The sequence below is a fragment of the Thalassophryne amazonica genome, chromosome 15 (genome assembly GCF_902500255.1).
Source record: "Thalassophryne amazonica chromosome 15, fThaAma1.1, whole genome shotgun sequence".
NCBI lineage: Eukaryota > Metazoa > Chordata > Actinopteri > Batrachoidiformes > Batrachoididae > Thalassophryne > Thalassophryne amazonica.
The window spans coordinates 94,564,501-94,584,029 of NC_047117.1; the positions used below are offsets into that span (position 1 = coordinate 94,564,501).

Consider the following 19,529-nt stretch of genomic DNA (forward strand, 5'->3'; position numbering starts at 1 on the left):
AAACTAAAATTGAGTTAATTGGACATAACATCGGGCAGTATGCATGGCTGAAAAAGAACACAGCATTCCAAGAAAAAAACACTTGCTACCTACAGTAAAATTTGGAGGTGGTTCCATCATGCTGTGGGGCTGTGTGGCCAGTGCAGGTACTGGGAATCTTGTTAAAGTTGAGGGTCACATGGATTCCAGTCAATATCAGCAGATTATTGAGATCAATGTTCATGAATCAGTGACAAAGTTGAAGTTGCGCCGGGGCTGGATCTTTCAACAAGACAACGACCCTAAACACTGCTCAAAATCTACTAAGGCATTCATACAGAGGAACAAGTACAACGTTCTGGAATGACCATCTCAGTCCCCAGACCTGAATATTACTGAAAATCTGTGGTGTGATGTTAAGTGGGCTGTCCATGCTCGGAAACCAACAAACCTGAGATGTTTCATAAAGAAGAATGGTCCAAAATACCTTCAACCAGAATCCAGACTCTCACTGTAAGCTATAGGAAGCATTTAGAGGCTGTTATTTCTGCAAACGGAGGATCTACTAAATATTGATGTATTTTTTCTTTTGGGGTGCCCAAATTTATGCACCTGCCTAATTTTGTTTAAATATTTACTGTACACTTTCTGTAAATCCTATAAACTTCATTTCACTTCTCAAATATCAGTGTGTTTGTCTGCTATAACCAATGACTTATAAAGGAAAATCATGGAAATTATCAGGGGTGCCCAAACCATGCGTCCTTTGGGTTGAAAGTATTTTTGACTCGACCTGTTCCACTCCGGCCCGGTAGGTGGCGGTAACGCATCACAGGGCGGGCAGTTGATTATTTTTCAAGATGGCGGCTGCGCAGGGCGCTGGGGTTGATCCGAAGGAAGAAAAAGAGACAAAAACAGAAACTGTGACTGATAATTGTGGAAGTAATAACAGTAATAATCATGCGAGTGACGGCAGGTTGCTGTCGCCGGTCCAGTCCGGTCCAGCTCCTCCGACTGGAACCAACAAACCTGCGGCTCCGTCCGAGGACCAGCAGACTTTACTGGCCGTCCTGCAATTCCTCAAAAAGAACAAACTATCAGAATCCGTCGAGGTTTTGCGCCGAGAAGCGGGTTTACCGGAGGACTGTATGGAACAGAAGGGGTCTGATGGTTCCGGGTGTGGTTCTGGTCCCGCTGGAGGGAATATGGACGCAGAAAACGGAGATACGAGTTCCCTCCTCAGCCGTGTGTCGGTACCATCAACAGGAGGATCCCAGTCCACATCCAAAGGTCTGATCAATAACTATCAGTAAAAGTCCCTTGGCTGCTCCATAGTTTGCACTCGGGGTCGCCACAGCAAATCCAAGGTGGATCTCATGTTGAATTGGCACAGGTTTTACACCGGATGCCCTTCCTGATGCACCTCCACATGACATGGAGAAATGTGGCAGGGGTGGGATTTGAACCGGGAACCAAAGGTCTGATCAATAACTTGCTATTAGCCCATATCCAAACATCTGATCATCCATCAATAACTCACTGATATCGGTCCACATCCAAATGTTGGATCACTGATCAATAACTAACTGATATCAGTCCACATGCAAAGGTCCGATCACTGATGAATAACTCAGATTGGGTCAGTTGTTTGAACTTTTGCCACATGGATCAGTACCGCTCACGTGGACCCGGTTGGATCGGTATTGTCTTGTTTCTAAGGTTGTGTAAGGTACTTTTGCTCACATGGATCAGTACCGCTCACATGGACTCTGCGCTCTCTTTCAGCACCGCCCGGAGAGGATCAGCCAGATGTCAGCGTGGTGCTGTCGGCTTACAGCCAGCAGGGGGACCCGGCTCTGTACGAGGTTTACTACAGCAGCCTGAAGAGGTTCATAGAGACTGTTCTGGACTGTCACAGAGCGGAACTGTCCCAGGTCTTTTACCCTCTGTTTGTCCACATGTATCTGGAACTGGTCTATAACAACCATGAAAGTGAGGCCAAGGCCTTCTTTGAGAAGTGAGTCTGTTACACACGTGCACACGTATGTTCTTCCTGACCCTCGACGTTATGGGTTGGTTTAGTTCTGCACACGTCAGTAAGCATAGTTCTATTTTTCTCCATCTCAGATTCAGTGGGGACCAAGAATGCTACTACGAGGACGACCTGCGGATCCTGTCGAGTTTGACCAAGAAGGAGCACATGAGGGGAAACGAGACCCTGCTGGACTTCCGCACCAGCAAATTTGTCTTACGAATTTCCCGCGATTCTTACCAGCTGCTAAAGAGGCACCTGCAGGAGCGTCAGAACAACCAGATCTGGAATATTATCCAAGAGCACCTCTACATCGACATCTTTGATGGCATGCCACGCAGCAAGAGCCAGATCGACGCCATGTCCGGCAGCTTAGCGGGTGAAGCCAAGCGAGAGGCCAACAAAGCCAAGGTACTGCTCGTCTGTTAACATCTGAGGTTCCTCTGTTGCTCTTCACAGATACCAGCCATCAACTCTGCTTTTCGCTGTGATATAGGTTTACTACGGGCTGCTGAAGGAACCGGAAATTGAACTTCCTCTTGATGATGAGGATGAGGAAGCAGAGAATGAGGAAGGTAAACCGAAGAAGAAGAAACCCAAGAAGGACAGCATTGGTTCCAAAAGCAAGAAGCAGGATCCCAACGCGCCTTCACAAACCAGGTACGTCCTGAAGCTCCGCAGGCATCTGGATCCTGTTGTTTCCAGGTACTTCTGGAGCAGCGCTGCTTTTCTGTACGTTATTAGCGCAGCTGGAACCTCAGTCATCAATAAAGCAATAAATTCAAGTTCTTTTAAGTAACAAGACAAAAATTTGCTCTTTAATTAATCTTGCAGTGAAAACAAACATGATCTTAATTACAAATCTAAAGAATGAACTAAGTCACTACCTGAGAACTCTGCTCCACATTTAAGTCTCAGGTTATTTTTGGCAGATTGCATCAGATTATTTTCTGGATTATTGTGTATTTCACTGCAGTCATGTTATACTTGGAAAACCCAAACCTTTAAAACACAATTGTGATTGAAACCTGAGACCAAGATGAAGCCTTTGTGTTTGTGTGTGTCCGTCCGTCCATATGTCTGTGTCAACTTTTGTCCAATCTGTTACCTAGCAACACCAACCATGCCTATACAGGATCTCATACTTGCCTGTGTGTGTGTGTGTGTGTGTGTGTGTGTGTGTGTGTGTGTGTGTGTGTGTGTGTGTGTGTGTGTGTGTGTGTGTGTGTGTGTGTGTGTGTGTGTGTGTGTGTGTGGCACAGAATTCCTCTTCCAGAGCTGAAGGATTCAGACAAGTTGGACAAAATCATGCACATGAAGGAGTCCGCAAAGAGGATCCGCCTGGGACCAGAGACACTCCCTTGTATTTGTTTTTACTCCTTTCTTAATGCGTATCAGGTAAACACTCTTAACATCAGCAACTGGCGGATCGTTGTGTTTTTAGTGTTGCTATAGTAACTGAGGTCCTGGTGCCGCTGCAGGGTCTGACTGCTGTGGATCTGACCGACGATTCCAGCCTGATTGCAGGAGGTTTTGCTGACTCTACAGTCCGGGTGTGGAGCATCACACCCAAAAAACTACGAAAAGTTAAATCTGCAGCAGGTACATTATTCTGATCACTGATCGATGATGATGTGATGGTATATTTTTAGCTCACCTGGACTCTTATTGATTATGCCACGGGTTGCCTGTCCATCAATCTGTAAACACCTTCTTCTCCAAAACCGCTGGACCAATGAAGCTGAAACTTGGTCAGAATCAGAATTGCCTTTATTCCCCAAGTATTTTAGAGATTAAAGATGATATTAGATGGAACATTATTGATCGTTTGGGAAGACTCCCTTAGGGAAATTGAGGTTCCAGTAGTATTGTATGGCAGCACACTGAGTAAAGGTCCACTGACATTTGCACGACTTTGATGCATGCACTTGCACGCCCTGTGTTGTGTAAGAGAGTAAACTCGTCTTTAATGGGTGCAGACTGAATGCGAGAGGGTTGCTGGCACATGCAACTGCGCAAAGAGAATTTTGAAATGTTCAAAACATCTTTCACGCATAAATGTCTTGCAACGCGGCGCAATCTGCTCACCAACACTACATGCAGCTCGTCAAGTGGAGTAAAGAAGTGATTAGAGCGAGTGGTTGTGTCAGCTCACCGCATTAGAGCGCAGCTGGTCTAAACGATTACAACGAGATGTTAAATCTCTCATAAACATACTTTTACAGCTGCACACAAGAAGGAAAGAACACGCAACTGTTTCACCAAGCCATGACAATGTAAACATGACAAGTAATTACCTTTATAGACTTTCTTCAGTTCATTTGGCACGCGTGTGTCTTCTGTGATTCAGGAATCGATTAGAGCCGTTTTCAGCAGCCAACTTGCAGAGATAAGGATTAATCCACTATGAAATAATTATTTTATATACGCATGGCAGTCGGTGGTGCAGCAGGTGCTGGCTTCATCCTTAAATAGGGGACACCTGATTCACACCTGTTTGTTCCACAAAATTGACGAACTCACTGACTGAATGCCACACTACTATTATTGTGAACACCCCCTTTTCAACTTTTTTTACTAATAGCCCAATTCCATAGCCTTAAGAGTGTGCATATCATGAATGCTTGGTCTTGTTGTATTTGTGAGAACCTACTGAATCTACTGGTACATTGTTTCCTATGTAACAATAAGAAATATACTCAAAACCTGGATTCATCTTTTTAGTCACATAGCACTACTATTATTCTGAACACTACTGTACATGAATGAGTGAGTTTTTTGGCAGGTTAAGTTGCTCATTAGTGTGATGGCCTGTGGAAAGAAACTGTTCTTGTGTCTGGTTGTTCTGACGTACAGAACTCTGTAGTATCCACCAGAGGGGAGGAGTATAAACAGGGTGTGAGGGGTCTGCAGAGACATTATCAGCTCACTTCCTGGTTAAGTCCTGGATGGAAGGCAGGCTGGCTCCGATGATTTATTTTTTTTCTGCAAACCTGACAGTTGTTTGAAGTCGGTGCCTGTCATGTCTGAAGGCAGAGGGAAACCAAATGGAGATGATGGAGATGGAGATGCACAAGACAGACTGGATGATGGATGTGTAGAAGATGATGGGCAGTTCCTGGGGCAGGTTGAATGTCCTGAGCTGTCTGAGGAAGTAAATCCTATGTAAGGAATAAGTATATGTGGGAGGTAAACTTCAGATCTTGGGAGATGGTGGATCTCAGGAACCAGAAAGTGTCCACAGTAGGCACAGTGTTGTTGAGGATGGGGGGAGTGATAGGAGGTTCCTTCTGAAGTCTACTGTCATCTCCACAGTCTCGAGTGGGTTCAGCTCCAGGTTGTTCTGACCACACCAGAGGACCAAGTGTTTCTCCTCCTGTCTGTAAAGAAGAAGTGTACCATCCTTACCACCATCCTGGATGCGACCAATGATGGTGGTGTCATCCACAAACTTGAGGAGTTTAACAGAGGGGTTCCCTGAGGTGCAGTCATTGGTGTAGAGGGAGAAGAGCAGTGGGGAGAGCACACACCCCAGAGGGGCGCCAGTGCTGATTGTACATCGGCTGGATGTGATGGTCCCCAGCTTCACCTGCTGTGTCCTGTCCATCACGAAGTTGGAAATCCACTGAAGGTGGAGCTGGCACAGAGAAGTTGGAGAGTTTTTTTGTGGAAAATGTCGGGGATGATGGTGTTGAACGGTGAGCTGAAGTCCACGAACAGGATCCTCACATACATCCTTACAGAGTTCAGGTGCTGCAGGATGTAATGCAGTCCCACACTGACTGCATCCTCAGCTGAGCTCTTTGCCCAGTAGACAAACTGCAGGAGGTCCGGTAGGGCGTCCTGTGATGTCCTTCAGGTGGCTCAATGCCAGCTGTTCAAAAGACTTCATGACTACAGATGTCAGGGTGACAGGCCTGCAGTCATTTAGTTCAGTGTTTCCTTGGGACTGGAATAATAGTGGAGCATTTGAAGCAGGAAGGGACCTCGCACAGCTCCAGAAATCTGTTGAAAATTCAGGTGACGATAGGAGCTGAATGATCAACACAGGCTCTCAGACATGAGGGAGAGACATCATCAGGTCCTCGAGCCTTCTTGATTTTTTTTGTCTGCGAAACTGCTGGCATACTTCCTCTTCACAGATTGTTAGTGCAGGTGGGGCTGCAGAAGGGAGGGGGGAAAGAGGTGTCCAGGGGGGGCAGGTAGTCCATTGTTGTTGAAGTGGATGAGGGATGTGAGAGGACCTGGTGGTGCATGTGTTTCCACCCATGAGACACCAAAGTTTGTTCAAGGCGTTACAATCCAATTTCAAATATGACCGTCATGGTGGGCATCTTGAAAATCTCATATATGGCCATTTATCAGCCATTTATGCAGCATTTAAGATGAAATTTGCTACCTGAGTTTCAACCAGCAAGCCCAAAAACCAAATCTGAAGGTTTTTGCACATTTTTAGCTTTTTATGTGGTGGGTCTCCTGTCTGTCACCATCGGCATGTGTAAACATCTTCTTAAAACTGCTGAGTCAGTGAAACTTAATCTTGGGACACACGTTCCATCCTATAAAGACACCAAAGTTTGATTGAGGCATTCCAATCCAATGTCAACCATGGCCGCCATATTGAAAATGCCACCTAGAGCCATTAGTCAGCAGTTTTTAAAGATATTGAGCTGAAATTTGGTACAAGGGTAACAACTATGTAGCTCCAAAATGTGTCAGATGGGTTTTAAAGATTTTTTTTTTTATTTTAACCTTGATATGACCTTTGGAGGTTGGCCATGCTCCCTTTTCTTGCTGAAAGTGATGTTTTGCATCATCCAGGTGAGCTACAGTGCCCATGGCACAATTTTTTTTTTTTTTTTTTTTTAAATTATTAGATGGTTTCTCCAGAATGCTAACCTGCTTATTACTGCTCTGCTTTGACTGAAGAGCTAAACCTGATCGATAAGGAGTCAGATGATGTGCTGGAGAGGATCATGGATGAGAAGACAGCGAGTGAGTCCAAGATCCTGTACGGACACAGTGGTCCAGTTTACGGCATCAGCTTCAGTCCAGACAGGTAGAACAGCCGAGCTTCTTTCACAGACACAGACTGTTAAAAGCTTTCACACATTATTTTATAACATCACACACACACACGCACGCAGTGTCTTGCCCATGAAGCATGGCAGTGGCATCGTCACGCTCTGGGGAGCTCCAGAAACCAAGCAGGTACACGAGAATCCTGCATGAGACACTGACAGTCTGACAGAACTTAAAGGTTTTACAAAGAAGACTGTGGAACATCTGCTGTGCTTAAAGTGGAGACAAAACTGATCGAAAGGACTCAGACCAGCGGCTCTGATGCTGCTGATCAACCACAAACGAAACTGAAGATGAACAGTGACCTTTGAATATTGTTACACCCCATTTTTTTTTTTACATACAACCCCAATTCCAATGAAGTTGGGACGTTGTGTAAAATGTAAATAAAAACAGAATCCAATGATTTTCAAATCCTCTTCAACCTATATTCAATTGAAAACACCACAAAGACAAGATATTTAATGTTCAAACTGACAAACTTTATTGTTTTTGTGCAAATATTTGCTCATTTTGAAATGGATGCCTGCAACAAGTTTCAAAAAAGCTGGTACAGTGGTATGTTTAACACTGTGTTACATCACCTTTCCTTCTAACAACACTCAATAAGCATTTGGGAACTGAGGACACTAATTGTTGAAGCTTTGTAGCTGGAATTCTTTCCCATTCTTGCTTGATGTACGACTTCAGTTCTTCAACAGTCCGTGGTCGCCATTGTCTTATTTTGGGCTTCATAATGCGCCACACATTTTCAATGGGCGACAGGTCTGGACTGCAGGCAGGCCAGTCTAGTACCCGCACTCTTTTACTACGAAGCCACGCTGTTGTAACATGTGCAGAATGTGGCTTGGCATTGTCTTGCTGAAATAAGCAGGGACGTCCCTGAAAAAGATGTTGCTTGGATGGCAGCATGTGTTGCTCCAAAACCTGGATGTACCTTTCAGCATTGATGGTGCCATCACAGATGTGTAAGTTGCCCATGCCATGGGCACTAACACACCCCCATACCATCACAGATGCTGGGTTTTGAACTTTGCACTGGTAACAATCTGGATGGTCTTTTTCCTCTTTTGTCCGGTGGACACGACATCCATGATTTCCAAAAACAATTTGAAATGTGGACTCATCAGACTACAGCACACTTTTCCACTTTGTGTCTGTCCATTTCAAATGAGCTCAGGACCAGAGAAGGTGGCGGTGTTTCTGGATGTTGATGTTTGGCTTTCACTTTGCATGGTAGAGTTTTAACTTGCACTTGTAGATGTAGCGACGAACTGTGTTAACTGACAATGGTTTTCTGAAGTGTTCCTGAGCCCATGCTGTAAGATCCTTTACACAATGATGTTGGTTTTTAATGCAGTGCCACCTGAGGGATCGAAGGTCACGGGCATTCAGTGTTGGTTTTCGGTCTTGCTGCTTACGTGTAGAAAGTTCTCTAGATTCTCTGCATCTTCTGATTATATTATGGACTGTAGATGATGGAATCACTAAATTCCTTGCAATTGAATGTTGAGAAACATTGTTCTTAAACTGTTGGACTATTTTTTTTCATGCAGTTGTTTACAAAGTGGTGATCCTCGCCCCATCTTTGTTTGTTAACGGCTGAGCCTTTTGGGGATGCGCCTTTTATACCCAATCATGACACTCACCTGTTTCCAATTAACCTGTTCACCTGTGGAATGTTCCAAACAGGTGTTCTTTGAGCATTCATCAACTTTCCCAGTCTTTTGTCCCAGCTTTTTTGAAACGTGTTGCAGGCATCCATTTCAAAATGAGCAAATATTTGCACAAAAACAACAAAGTTTATCAGTTTGAACATTAAATATCTTGTCTTTGTGGTGTATTCAATTGAATATAGGTTGAAGAGGATTTGCAAATCATTGTATTCTGTTTTTATTTACATTTCACACAACTTCCCAACTTCATTGGAATTGGGGTTGTACTAGTCGTTTCATGGTTTAAGTTACAGGATGTCGCAAACTACTAAAAATAAACTCCGACTTTTAGTCTGGAAGAAACAGTGTACTCGTACTTGATTTAGTTTAGATGTATTTGATGCAAGTTTGCAGCGTGGCTGTTTTTATCAAACCCGAAGGGGGATTATGCTGTGGTGAGTTCTGTCCATTTGTCTCTCACCAAAAAGGGTATAGGTGATCTAAAATAAACTCCTCTCACATTTTTTAGGAGGAATTTCATTAAACTTAGTACAAGTCCTTGTTATAGGTTGGTAATAGGCATATCACTTGAGTCAAAACCACAAGGGAGCCTTGTGGTTTTGACTCTTGCTTGCCTCTACTGGTGGTTGGCTCTCACTACGGTATTGTATCACTTCCTGTTCCGGAGCACAGCGGTGTTTTGCTGTATCTGTTAGCTGTTTAATCTGCGCAGTTAGACTGATCTAGTTACCTAGATAACGATTTGTTTCACAGTGTAATCTTCACGTGCCTTAACTAAAGCACTCCCTCTACTGAATCACCTCTAAATTATTTACACATTATTCACTTTGTGTGTTTGTAGGAATCCGCTAGCTTAGCGCAGCTACTAGCTCTTAGCCGGTTTAGCATGGCGGCTTCTCCTGTCTCTCCCGCACGTTTCTGCTCTGGGTGTGAAATGTTTAGTTATTCCTCGGCCTCCTTTAGCAGTAATGGTACTTGTAATAAGTGTAGCTTATTCGTAGCTTTGGAGGCCAGGCTGGGCGAATTGGAGACTCGGCTCCGCACCATGGAAAATTCTACAGCTAGCCAGGCCCCTGTAGTCGGTGCGGACCAAGGTAGCTTAGCCGCCGTTAGTTTCCCTCTGGCAGATCCCGAGCAGCCGGGAAAGCAGGCTGACTGGGTGACTGTGAGGAGGAAGCGTAGCCCTAAACAGAAGCCCCGTGTACACCGCCAACCCGTTCACATTTCTAACCGTTTTTCCCCACTCGACGACACACCCACCGAGGATCAAACTCTGGTTATTGGCGACTCTGTTTTGAGAAATGTGAAGTTAGCGACACCAGCAACCATAGTCAATTGTCTTCCGGGGGCCAGAGCAGGCGTCATTGAAGGAAATTTGAAACTGCTGGCTAAGGCTAAGCGTAAATTTGGTAAGATTGTAATTCACGTCGGCAGTAATGACACCCGGTTACGCCAATCGGAGGTCACTAAAATTAACATTGAATCGGTGTGTAACTTTGCAAAAACAATGTCGGACGCTGTAGTTTTCTCTGGGCCCCTCCCCAATCGGACCGGGAGTGACATGTTTAGCCGCATGTTCTCGTTGAATTGCTGGCTGTCTGAGTGGTGTCCAAAAAACGAGGTGGGCTTCATAGATAATTGGCAAAGCTTCTGGGGAAAACCTGGTCTTGTTAGGAGAGACAGCATCCATCCCACTTTGGATGGAGCAGCTCTCATTTCTAGAAATCTGGCCAATTTTCTTAAATCCTACAAACCGTGACTATCCAGGGTTGGGACCAGGAAGCAGAGTTGTAGTCTTACACACCTCTCTGCAGCTTCTCTCCCCCTGCCATCCCCTCATTACCCCATCCCCGTAGAGACGGTGCCTGCTCCCGGACCATCAATAACCAGCAAAAATCTATTCAAGCATAAAAATTCAAAAAGAAAAAATAATATAGCACCTTCAACTGCACCACAGACTAAAACCGTTAAATGTGGTCTATTAAACATTAGGTCTCTCTCTTCTAAGGCCCTGTTAGTAAATGATATAATAATTGATCAACATATTGATTTATTCTGCCTTACAGAAACCTGGTTACAGCAGGATGAATATGTTAGTTTAAATGAGTCAACACCCCCGAGTCACACTAACTGCCAGAATGCTCGTAGCACGGGCCGAGGCGGAGGATTAGCAGCAATCTTCCATTCCAGCTTATTAATTAATCAAAAACCCAGACAGAGCTTTAATTCATTTGAAAGCTTGACTCTTAGTCTTGTCCATCCAAATTGGAAGTCCCAAAAACCAGTTTTATTTGTTATTATCTATCGTCCAGCTGGTCGTTACTGTGAGTTTCTCTGTGAATTTTCAGACCTTTTGTCTGACTTAGTGCTTAGCTCAGATAAGATAATTATAGTGGGCGATTTTAACATCCACACAGATGCTGAGAATGACAGCCTCAACACTGCATTTAATCTATTATTAGACTCAATTGGCTTTGCTCAAAATGTAAATGAGTCCACCCACCACTTTAATCATATCTTAGATTTTGTTCTGACTTATGGTATGGAAATTGAAGACTTAACAGTATTCCCTGAAAACTCCCTTCTGTCTGATCATTTCCTAATAACATTTACATTTACTCTGACGGACTACCCAGCAGTGGGGAATAAGTTTCATTACACTAGAAGTCTTTCAGAAAGCGCTGTAACTAGGTTTAAGGATATGATTCCTTCTTTATGTTCTCTAATGCCATATACCAACACAGTGCAGAGTAGCTACCTAAACTCTGTAAGTGAGATAGAGTATCTCATCAATAGTTTTACATCCTCATTGAAGACAACATTGGATGCTGTAGCTCCTCTGAAAAAGAGAGCTTTAAATCAGAAGTGCCTGACTCCGTGGTATAACTCACAAACTCGCAGCTTAAGGCAGATAACCCGTAAGTTGGAGAGGAAATGGTTTCTTTTCAGCACTGTAGCCAGGCTGACAAAGAGTCAGAGCTCTATTGAGCCGAGTATTCCTTTAACTTTAACTAGTAATGACTTCATGACTTTCTTTGCTAATAAAATTTTAACTATTAGAGAAAAAATTACTCATAACCATCCCAACGATGTATCGTTATCTTTGGCTGCTTTCAGTGATGCCGGTATTTGGTTAGACTCTTTCTCTCAGATTGTTCTGTCTGAGTTATTTTCATTAGTTACTTCATCCAAACCATCAGCATGTCTATTAGACCCCATTCCTACCAGGCTGCTCAAGGAAGCCCTACGATTATTTAATGCTTCGATCTTAAATATGATCAATCTATCTTTATTAGTTGGCTATGTACCACAGGCTTTTAAGGTGGCAGTAATTAAACCATTACTTAAAAAGCCATCACTTGACCCAGCTATCTTAGCTAATTATAGACCAATCTCCAACCTTCCTTTTCTCTCAAAAATTCTTGAAAGGGTAGTTGTAAAACAGCTAACTGATCATCTGCAGAGGAATGGTCTATTTGTAGAGTTTCAGTCAGGTTTTAGAATTCATCATAGTACAGAAACAGCATTAGTGAAGGTTACAAATGATCTTCTTATGGCCTCAGACAGTGGACTCATCTCTGTGCTTGTTCTGTTAGACCTCAGTGCTGCTTTTGATACTGTTGACCATACAATTTTATTACAGAGATTAGAGCATGCCATAGGTATTAAAGGCACTGCGCTGTGGTGGTTTGAATCATATTTATCTAATAGATTACAATTTGTTCTTGTAAATGGGGAATCTTCTTCACAGACTAAGGTTAATTATGGAGTTCCACAAGGTTCTGTGCTAGGACCAATTTTATTCACTTTACACGTTTCCCTTAGGCAGTATTATTAGACGGCATTGCTTAAATTTTCATTGTTACGCAGATGATACCCAGCTTTATCTATCCATGAAGCCAGAGGACACACACCAATTAGTTAAACTGCAGGATTGTCTTACAGACATAAAGACATGGATGACCTCTAATTTCCTGCTTTTAAACTCAGATAAAACTGAAGTTATTGTACTTGGCCCCACAAATCTTAGAAACATGGTGTGTAACCAGATCCTTACTCTGGATGGCATTACCCTGACCTCTAGTAATACTGTGAGAAATCTTGGAGTCATTTTTGATCAGGATATGTCATTCAAAGTGCATATTAAACAAATATGTAGGACTGCTTTTTTGCATTTATGCAATATCTCTAAAATCAGAAAGGTCTTGTCTCAGAGTGATGCTGAAAAACTAATTCATGCATTTATTTCCTCTAGGCTGGACTATTGTAATTCATTATTATCAGGTTGTCCTAAAAGTTCCCTGAAAAGCCTTCAGTTAATTCAGAATGCTGCAGCTAGAGTACTAACGGGGACTAGAAGGAGAGAGCATATCTCACCCATATAGGCCTCTCTTCATTGGCTTCCTGTTAATTCTAGAATAGAATTTAAAATTCTTCTTCTTACTTATAAGGTTTTGAATAATCAGGTCCCATCTTATCTTAGGGACCTCATAGTACCATATCACCCCAATAGAGCACATCGATCTCAGACTGCAGGCTTACTTGTAGTTCCTAGGGTTTGTAAGAGTAGAATGGGAGGCAGAGCCTTCAGCTTTCAGGCTCCTCTCCTGTGGAACCAGCTCCCAATTCAGATCAGGGAGACAGACACCCTCTCTACTTTTAAGATTAGGCTTAAAACTTTCCTTTTTGCTAAAGCTTATAGTTAGGGCTGGATCAGGTGACCCTGAACCATCCCTTAGTTATGCTGCTATAGACGTAGACTGCTGGGGGGTTCCCATGATGCACTGAGTGTTTCTTTCTCTTTTTGCTCTGTATGCACCACTCTGCATTTAATCATTAGTGATTGATCTCTGCTCCCCTCCACAGCATGTCTTTTTCCTGGTTCTCTCCCTCAGCCCCAACCAGTCCCAGCAGAAGACTGCCCCTCCCTGAGCCTGGTTCTGCTGGAGGTTTCTTCCTGTTAAAAGGGAGTTTTTCCTTCCCACTGTTGCCAAGTGCTTGCTCATAGGGGGTCGTTTTGACCGTTGAGGTTTTTCCGTAATTATTGTATGGCCTTGTCTTACAATATAAAGCGCCTTGGGACAACTGTTTGTTGTGATTTGGTGCTATATAAATAAAATTGATTGATTGATTGATTGATATCACTTGATACATTTTTCTATCCTGTGATTGATAAGAAAGAAATGTTTCTCGTAATTTATGAAAGAAATTCACTAAAATTCGCTCATTTAACAGTTTTTGCTGGAAGTGCAAATAGCTGATGTGTGTTGATAAAACAAATGTTATCAGAATGTAGCAGCACTTGTACCAAAGCAGCATGTGCCAGTGGGGGATATTGCGCTCTCAGATCACTCTTGCTTTTGGTGCTGTACGTACAGGCTGTTCTCCAGGCTTTTCTGATTCTTCTTGGCTTTCAGAAACTACCTACTGTCAAGTTCTGAGGACAGTACCATCAGGCTTTGGAGTCTCCAAACATTTACGTGCCTGGTGGGATACAAAGGCCACAACTACCCGGTGTGGGACACCCAGTTTTCTCCCCATGGCTGCTATTTTGTCTCCGGGGGACACGACCGAGTGGCTCGGTGAGAAATTGACCAGAACTGGTTTAATGACGAGAACTGGGTGTTAAGACTCTTGTGGGTCTGCAGATGGGTTTCAGCGGTGTGGTTTCTCTCTCCCCCAACAGTCTCTGGGCCACCGATCACTATCAGCCTCTAAGGATATTTTCTGGTCACCTCGCCGACGTCACATGCACCCGCTTCCACCCAAACTCCAACTACGTGGCCACAGGTTCATCTGACCGCACCATCCGCCTCTGGGACGTCCTGACGGGAAACTGTGTCCGCATCTTTACTGGTCACAAGGTCAGAGGTCAACACTTCCAATCCTGCTTCTGTGGTTTCCTGTTCGAGTCCCAGATTTTTTATTTTTAAATCAAATCATTAACAAACCAAACTTTAATACCTGGAGCCAGTTTTTCAGTGTAAATTGATGAGCACTGAAGATGACTGTTGTGTTGCATTTGACGTTAGTACACTCAACAAAAATATAAACGCAACACTTTTGGTTTTGCTCCCATTTTGTATGAGATGAACTCAAAGATCTAAAACTTTTTCCACATACACAGTATCACCATTTCCCTCAAATATTGTTCACAAACCAGTCTAAATCTGTGATAGTGAGCACTTCTCCTTTGCTGAGATAATCCATCCCACCTCACAGGTGTGCCATATCAAGATGCTGATTAGACACCATGATTAGTGCACAGGTGTGCCTTAGACTGTCCACAATAAAAGGCCACTCTGAAAGGTGCAGTTTTATCACACAGCACAATGCCACAGATGTCACAACCGCAGACCACGTGTAACCACACCAGCCCAGGACCTCCACATCCAGCATGTTCACCTCCAAGATCGTCTGAGACCAGCCACTCGGACAGCTGCTGAAACATTCGGTTTGCATAACCAAAGAATTTCTGCACAAACTGTCAGAAACCGTCTTAAAGAAGCTCATCTGCATGCTCGTTGTCCTCATCGGGGTCTCGACCTGACTCCAATTCGTCATCGCAACTTCGCACAGCCATTGAAAAGGAGTGGACCAACATTCCACAGGCCACAATTGACAACCTGATCAACTCTATGCGAAGGAGATGTGTTGCACTGCATGAGACAAATGGTGGTCACACCAGATACTGACTGGTATCCCCCCCAATGAAACAAAACTGCACCTTTCAGAGTGGCCTTTTATTGTGGACAGTCTAAGGCACACCTGTGCACTAATCATGGTGTCTAATCAGCATCTTGATATGGCACACCTGTGAGGTGGGATGGATTATCTCAGCAAAGAAGAAGTGCTCACTATCACAGATTTAGACTGGTTTGTGAACAATATTTGAGGGAAATGGTGATATTGTGTATGTGGAAAAAGTTTTAGATCTTTGAGTTCATCTCATACAAAATGGGAGCAAAACCAAAAGTGTTGCGTTTATATTTTTGTTGAGTGTATAAAAGTGGCTCCAGTGTTTTAACATCCCAAATCTGATTAGAATTCTAATCAAGTCCATGTTATTCTTCCTGGAGTGGAAGGCACACAGCAGTGTGTTAAAAGATAAAATAAACTTGATTGATCCCACAGCGGGGAAAATCACTTGTTGCAACAGCAAAAGTCGTACGAGTGGTAAAGAAACATATTTACATTAAAGAAAGCTGACTAAAGTTACACCAAAACAAAACCAGATTTACATGTTTCACAAGACATCTGCAGTCACGATATAAATGGCATTATTCAGAATATTTTACCAAAGTTAGTAAATGCATTAAAGTTTTAGACTGATCAGAATATTTTCTAGAAGTAATGTGGAGTTGCATCAGGAAGGGCATCCGGCGTAAAACTTGTGCCAATTCAACATGCAGATCCACCTTGGATTTGCTGTGGCGACCCCCAGTGCAAACAAGGGAGCAGCCGAAGGGACTTACTTTTTATTCCTACAAACATCCATGAAGAGCCTTTTCAAGGCAGCTGTCCATGGTGCTGATTTTACACTGAGGTCGGATTAATGTAACAGCCCCTTTAAATACCATCAGTATTACAACCCCTGGCAAAAATTATGGAATCACCGGCCTCGGAGGATGTTTATTCAGTTGTTTAATTTTGTAGAAAAAAAAGCAGATCACAGACATGACACAAAACTAAAGTAATTTCAAATGGCAACTTTCTGGCTTTAATAAACACTGTAAGAAATCAGGAAGAAAAAATTGTGGCAGTCAGTAACGGTTACTTTTTTAGACCAAGCAGAGGGAAGCAGCAGCAGCAACGACAAATATTCATTTTCTGCCAGCAGACTCTGTGGTAGCAGATGGAACAGCTTCCACTTTTCTCTCTAAGTGCTGGTTGATTACTTGGTAGTTACTAGTGACAGCATAATTATGACAAATATTCAGATGTATACATCCAGTCATAAATAAAGCAGTCGGGTCCTCACTTTCCTTATACAACTGTACCAGATACATTTCTGTATTATTACTTAGAACTACTACCAGGTTTACTTTTTCCAACAGTTCAGATGAAAAGATGTTGGGTAAATGAACCAAAATAGTTGAATTGTGTAGTTTGTTTTTTCCTGCAGGTTCTGGAACCGCTTTATTTCAGTTGGTCAGTAGACAAATCAGATTTCTTTTGGTGTTCATTTCTGTTATTTTTAAAAATATCTACTATGCTTCTGGGGAAACGAGATCCTGCAGCGTGAGAACTGAGACTTCTAACAAGAAAGATGCAACTGTCTTCCAGGGTCCCATCCATGCACTCACGTTCTCTCCAAATGGGAAGTTCCTGGCGTCAGGAGCTACAGATGGCCGAGTTCTTCTGTGGGACATCGGTCATGGGCTGATGGTGGGAGAACTTAACGGTCATACAGACACAGTCTACTCCCTCAGGTTCAGCAGGGATGGAGAGATCCTTGCGTCAGGTTGGTGTTCCATACCATTACCAATCTCAGTTCCTTCTGTCAGTCTTAGCAACAACCCAAGAGACAGACAGCTACTGTAATAAATAGTATTTAAATATGTGGACATAACTCTCAGTGATCATTTCAGCATCTTTCCATTTTCTAGGCTCCATGGACAACACTGTGCGTCTCTGGGATGCAATCAAAGCATTTGATGATTTGGAGACAGATGACTTTACCGCAGCTACAGGTCATGTCCACCTACAGGACAACTCCCAGGAACTTCAGCTAGGTACCTACATGACAAAATCCACGCCTGTCATACACCTTCACTTCACCCGCAGGAACCTTCTGCTGGCCGCTGGAGCCTACAATCCATGAGACAGCAATGGGAACCTGCTGGCTGCCGGGACCTGCAGCCCATGAGACAGCAATGAACCCTAATGTTGATGGTTGATATGAGTCATGCTTCAGCCCCGAGTGCTAAACTGACTAGAGGAGGGGAAAAAACAAAACAAAAAAAAACTTGAAAAGTTAACGTTACATCTCTTACACGTCAAGGTACGGAATTAACGTTAACCTTCAAGATGAATAGTGTTCACATTTACAGATGTCCCCTGCCGCAGTGAAGTGGCGTCATGGACTTTGTGTGGGTAGGTGGGGGGCACTGCCACCTAGGTAAGTTTTCTGTCTATTTTTTTTTTTATACTAATGGACACTGTAAATAAAAATGCTTTATTGTTTTGGGCACAAGTTCTTTTTTTATTAACACATGAAAACTAGTTACTTTACTACAAGCGTGTCCACCCGTCTGTCCTCCCAGCTGTTAGCAACAGTTGTCAGAACGGACATCTGTGAAGAGAACAATAAGAGCCATTAGTGAACGGAACAGCGTGAATGTGAGCAGCAGTAACAGCAGAGTGGATCACTTCCACTTACAGTGTCACTTTTCCGTGACCGCAGCCTGTTTCTTCGGCTTCAGCTTGAAGAAGAGGAAAATGGCGAGTATGCTGCCGTATGTGGCTAAAACACACTGAGGAAAAGACACACCAATTCAGTGACGGCTTAAAGGACCACAACCAACATTTTCAAAATACACACAAAGGAACTGACTGTGGCAAAGGCATTTTCTTACCTGGATAATCATCCAACATGAATTCAGTGACTCATTAAACACTTCAAGTTAGTGCTGCGCCAAATTACCATATTTTCCAGAGTACAACTCACAATTTGTATTTTATTTATTTATTTATTTTTTACTAGTTTGGGAGGTCTGGTGCAACTTATATGGCCGCAAAAATTTTGAATTATTACTATTTATGTAGGACTTTCCCTGGAATCAAAGCATGAAACTAAATGCCAAGTACAGTTCAGGCCAAATTAATTAGCTGATAATGCTGAAAAAAGATATGCCATATGGGTTTTTCCTCGTAAAGAGGCTTTTTTTTTTTTTTTTTACTCTGGAAAATATGGTGACTTTTTCTGTTTTATTTTTCCATTCAAATGTCATTGGATTGTCCGTCAACTAGGGAAAAACCTTCTACTACTGACTGGATTATGAAATTACTGGGTGCAGACTTTCTGGAATGAATAATATCTCACGGCAATCCAGCAGCTGAGGGGCTACAGTCTATTCGTAAAGTAAGAAAACCATTCCAGTGACTATATTCCATTTAAACCAGGGATGACTAATGCTGACTCACATTTCTCCTTCCTGTGATTGTGTAAGAATTGAAGTATTTGGCGATTCCGGTGAACTGGTGCTGGGATCCCTCATGTCCTCCCATGATGATGTAATGGTCCTGCCAAAAAGACAGAGGATTAAAAACAGAAACCAGATTGCTCCATTCCCAGTATGCTGGAAACCCACCAGCATTAAAACAAACACCTTGACTTTATTATTCTAACAACTGTAAACAGATTGCTTGAATAAACATTTAGCAATGTGCACTATTTAATGGAACTGCAATTAATCAACTTATTTTGAAAATCAATTAAGTGAAGTCATCTTTTTTCCACCCAGATTCTTTGATTTCAGCTTCTTAAATGTGAGTATTTTGTAGTTTATTTTACGAGCTGGTTTACTTCCAGTATCTTTAGCTGCGGACAAAACAAGACATTCTCTGAGACAGCGTGATGTCATGATCACTGCAATAGCAGGCACTGCATTCAACTCAGTGAAAGTGGTTTTCACCTTGTAGGAGAGTTATTTGTTAGTGAGTTTCTAATGTAATTGCAAGTTGACACTTGTCAAATGATGAATCAGCATCAAGATAATTCAGGTGGTGAAAAGTAAAGCACAATATAAACAAAAGTG

At 42.9% G+C, this 19,529-nt stretch overlaps 2 protein-coding genes and 1 long non-coding RNA gene across 3 annotated transcripts in view; 1 reads left to right on the forward strand and 2 right to left on the reverse strand.

Moving 5' to 3' along the window:
* Positions 1-472: 472 nt before the first annotated feature.
* The window catches only part of LOC117525468, a 21,563-nt gene continuing 2,506 nt past the window's right edge, over positions 473-19,529 (reverse strand). Inside the window, exons 2-3 of the long non-coding RNA XR_004565060.1 lie at positions 10,897-10,899; positions 473-484 (exon numbers count right to left, since the gene is read on the reverse strand). This is a non-coding gene — a long non-coding RNA (uncharacterized LOC117525468). The remainder of the gene's footprint in view (positions 485-10,896; positions 10,900-19,529) is intronic.
* On the forward strand, positions 840-17,962 carry taf5 (TAF5 RNA polymerase II, TATA box binding protein (TBP)-associated factor). Its single transcript, XM_034187308.1, has 11 exons — positions 840-1,269; positions 1,765-1,996; positions 2,107-2,422; positions 2,508-2,671; positions 3,274-3,409; positions 3,493-3,613; positions 6,941-7,070; positions 14,187-14,351; positions 14,456-14,633; positions 17,056-17,233; positions 17,379-17,962. The coding sequence occupies exons 1-11, from the start codon at positions 840-842 to the stop codon at positions 17,591-17,593; spliced, it is 2,265 nt and encodes a 754-aa protein (XP_034043199.1). The 3' UTR covers positions 17,594-17,962.
* Positions 17,954-19,529, reverse strand: part of atp5md (ATP synthase membrane subunit DAPIT) — a 4,997-nt gene continuing 3,421 nt past the window's right edge. Inside the window, exons 2-4 of the mRNA XM_034187311.1 lie at positions 18,916-19,014; positions 18,152-18,245; positions 17,954-18,064 (exon numbers count right to left, since the gene is read on the reverse strand). Of these exons, the coding sequence (XP_034043202.1) occupies positions 18,156-18,245; positions 18,916-18,999 (174 nt within the window). The 5' untranslated portion in view covers positions 19,000-19,014 and the 3' untranslated portion in view covers positions 17,954-18,064; positions 18,152-18,155. The remainder of the gene's footprint in view (positions 18,065-18,151; positions 18,246-18,915; positions 19,015-19,529) is intronic.

Bases quoted from the DNA above. Each gene is read 5' to 3' on its own strand.
- taf5 (XM_034187308.1), top strand. From the start codon at position 840: ATGGCGGCTGCGCAGGGCGCTGGGGTTGATCCGAAGGAAGAAAAAGAG. The intron at 1,270-1,764 runs GTCTGATCAATA...GCTCTCTTTCAG, and splicing joins ATCCCAGTCCACATCCAAAG to CACCGCCCGGAGAGGATCAG. The intron at 3,410-3,492 runs GTAAACACTCTT...GTGCCGCTGCAG, and splicing joins CCTTTCTTAATGCGTATCAG to GGTCTGACTGCTGTGGATCT.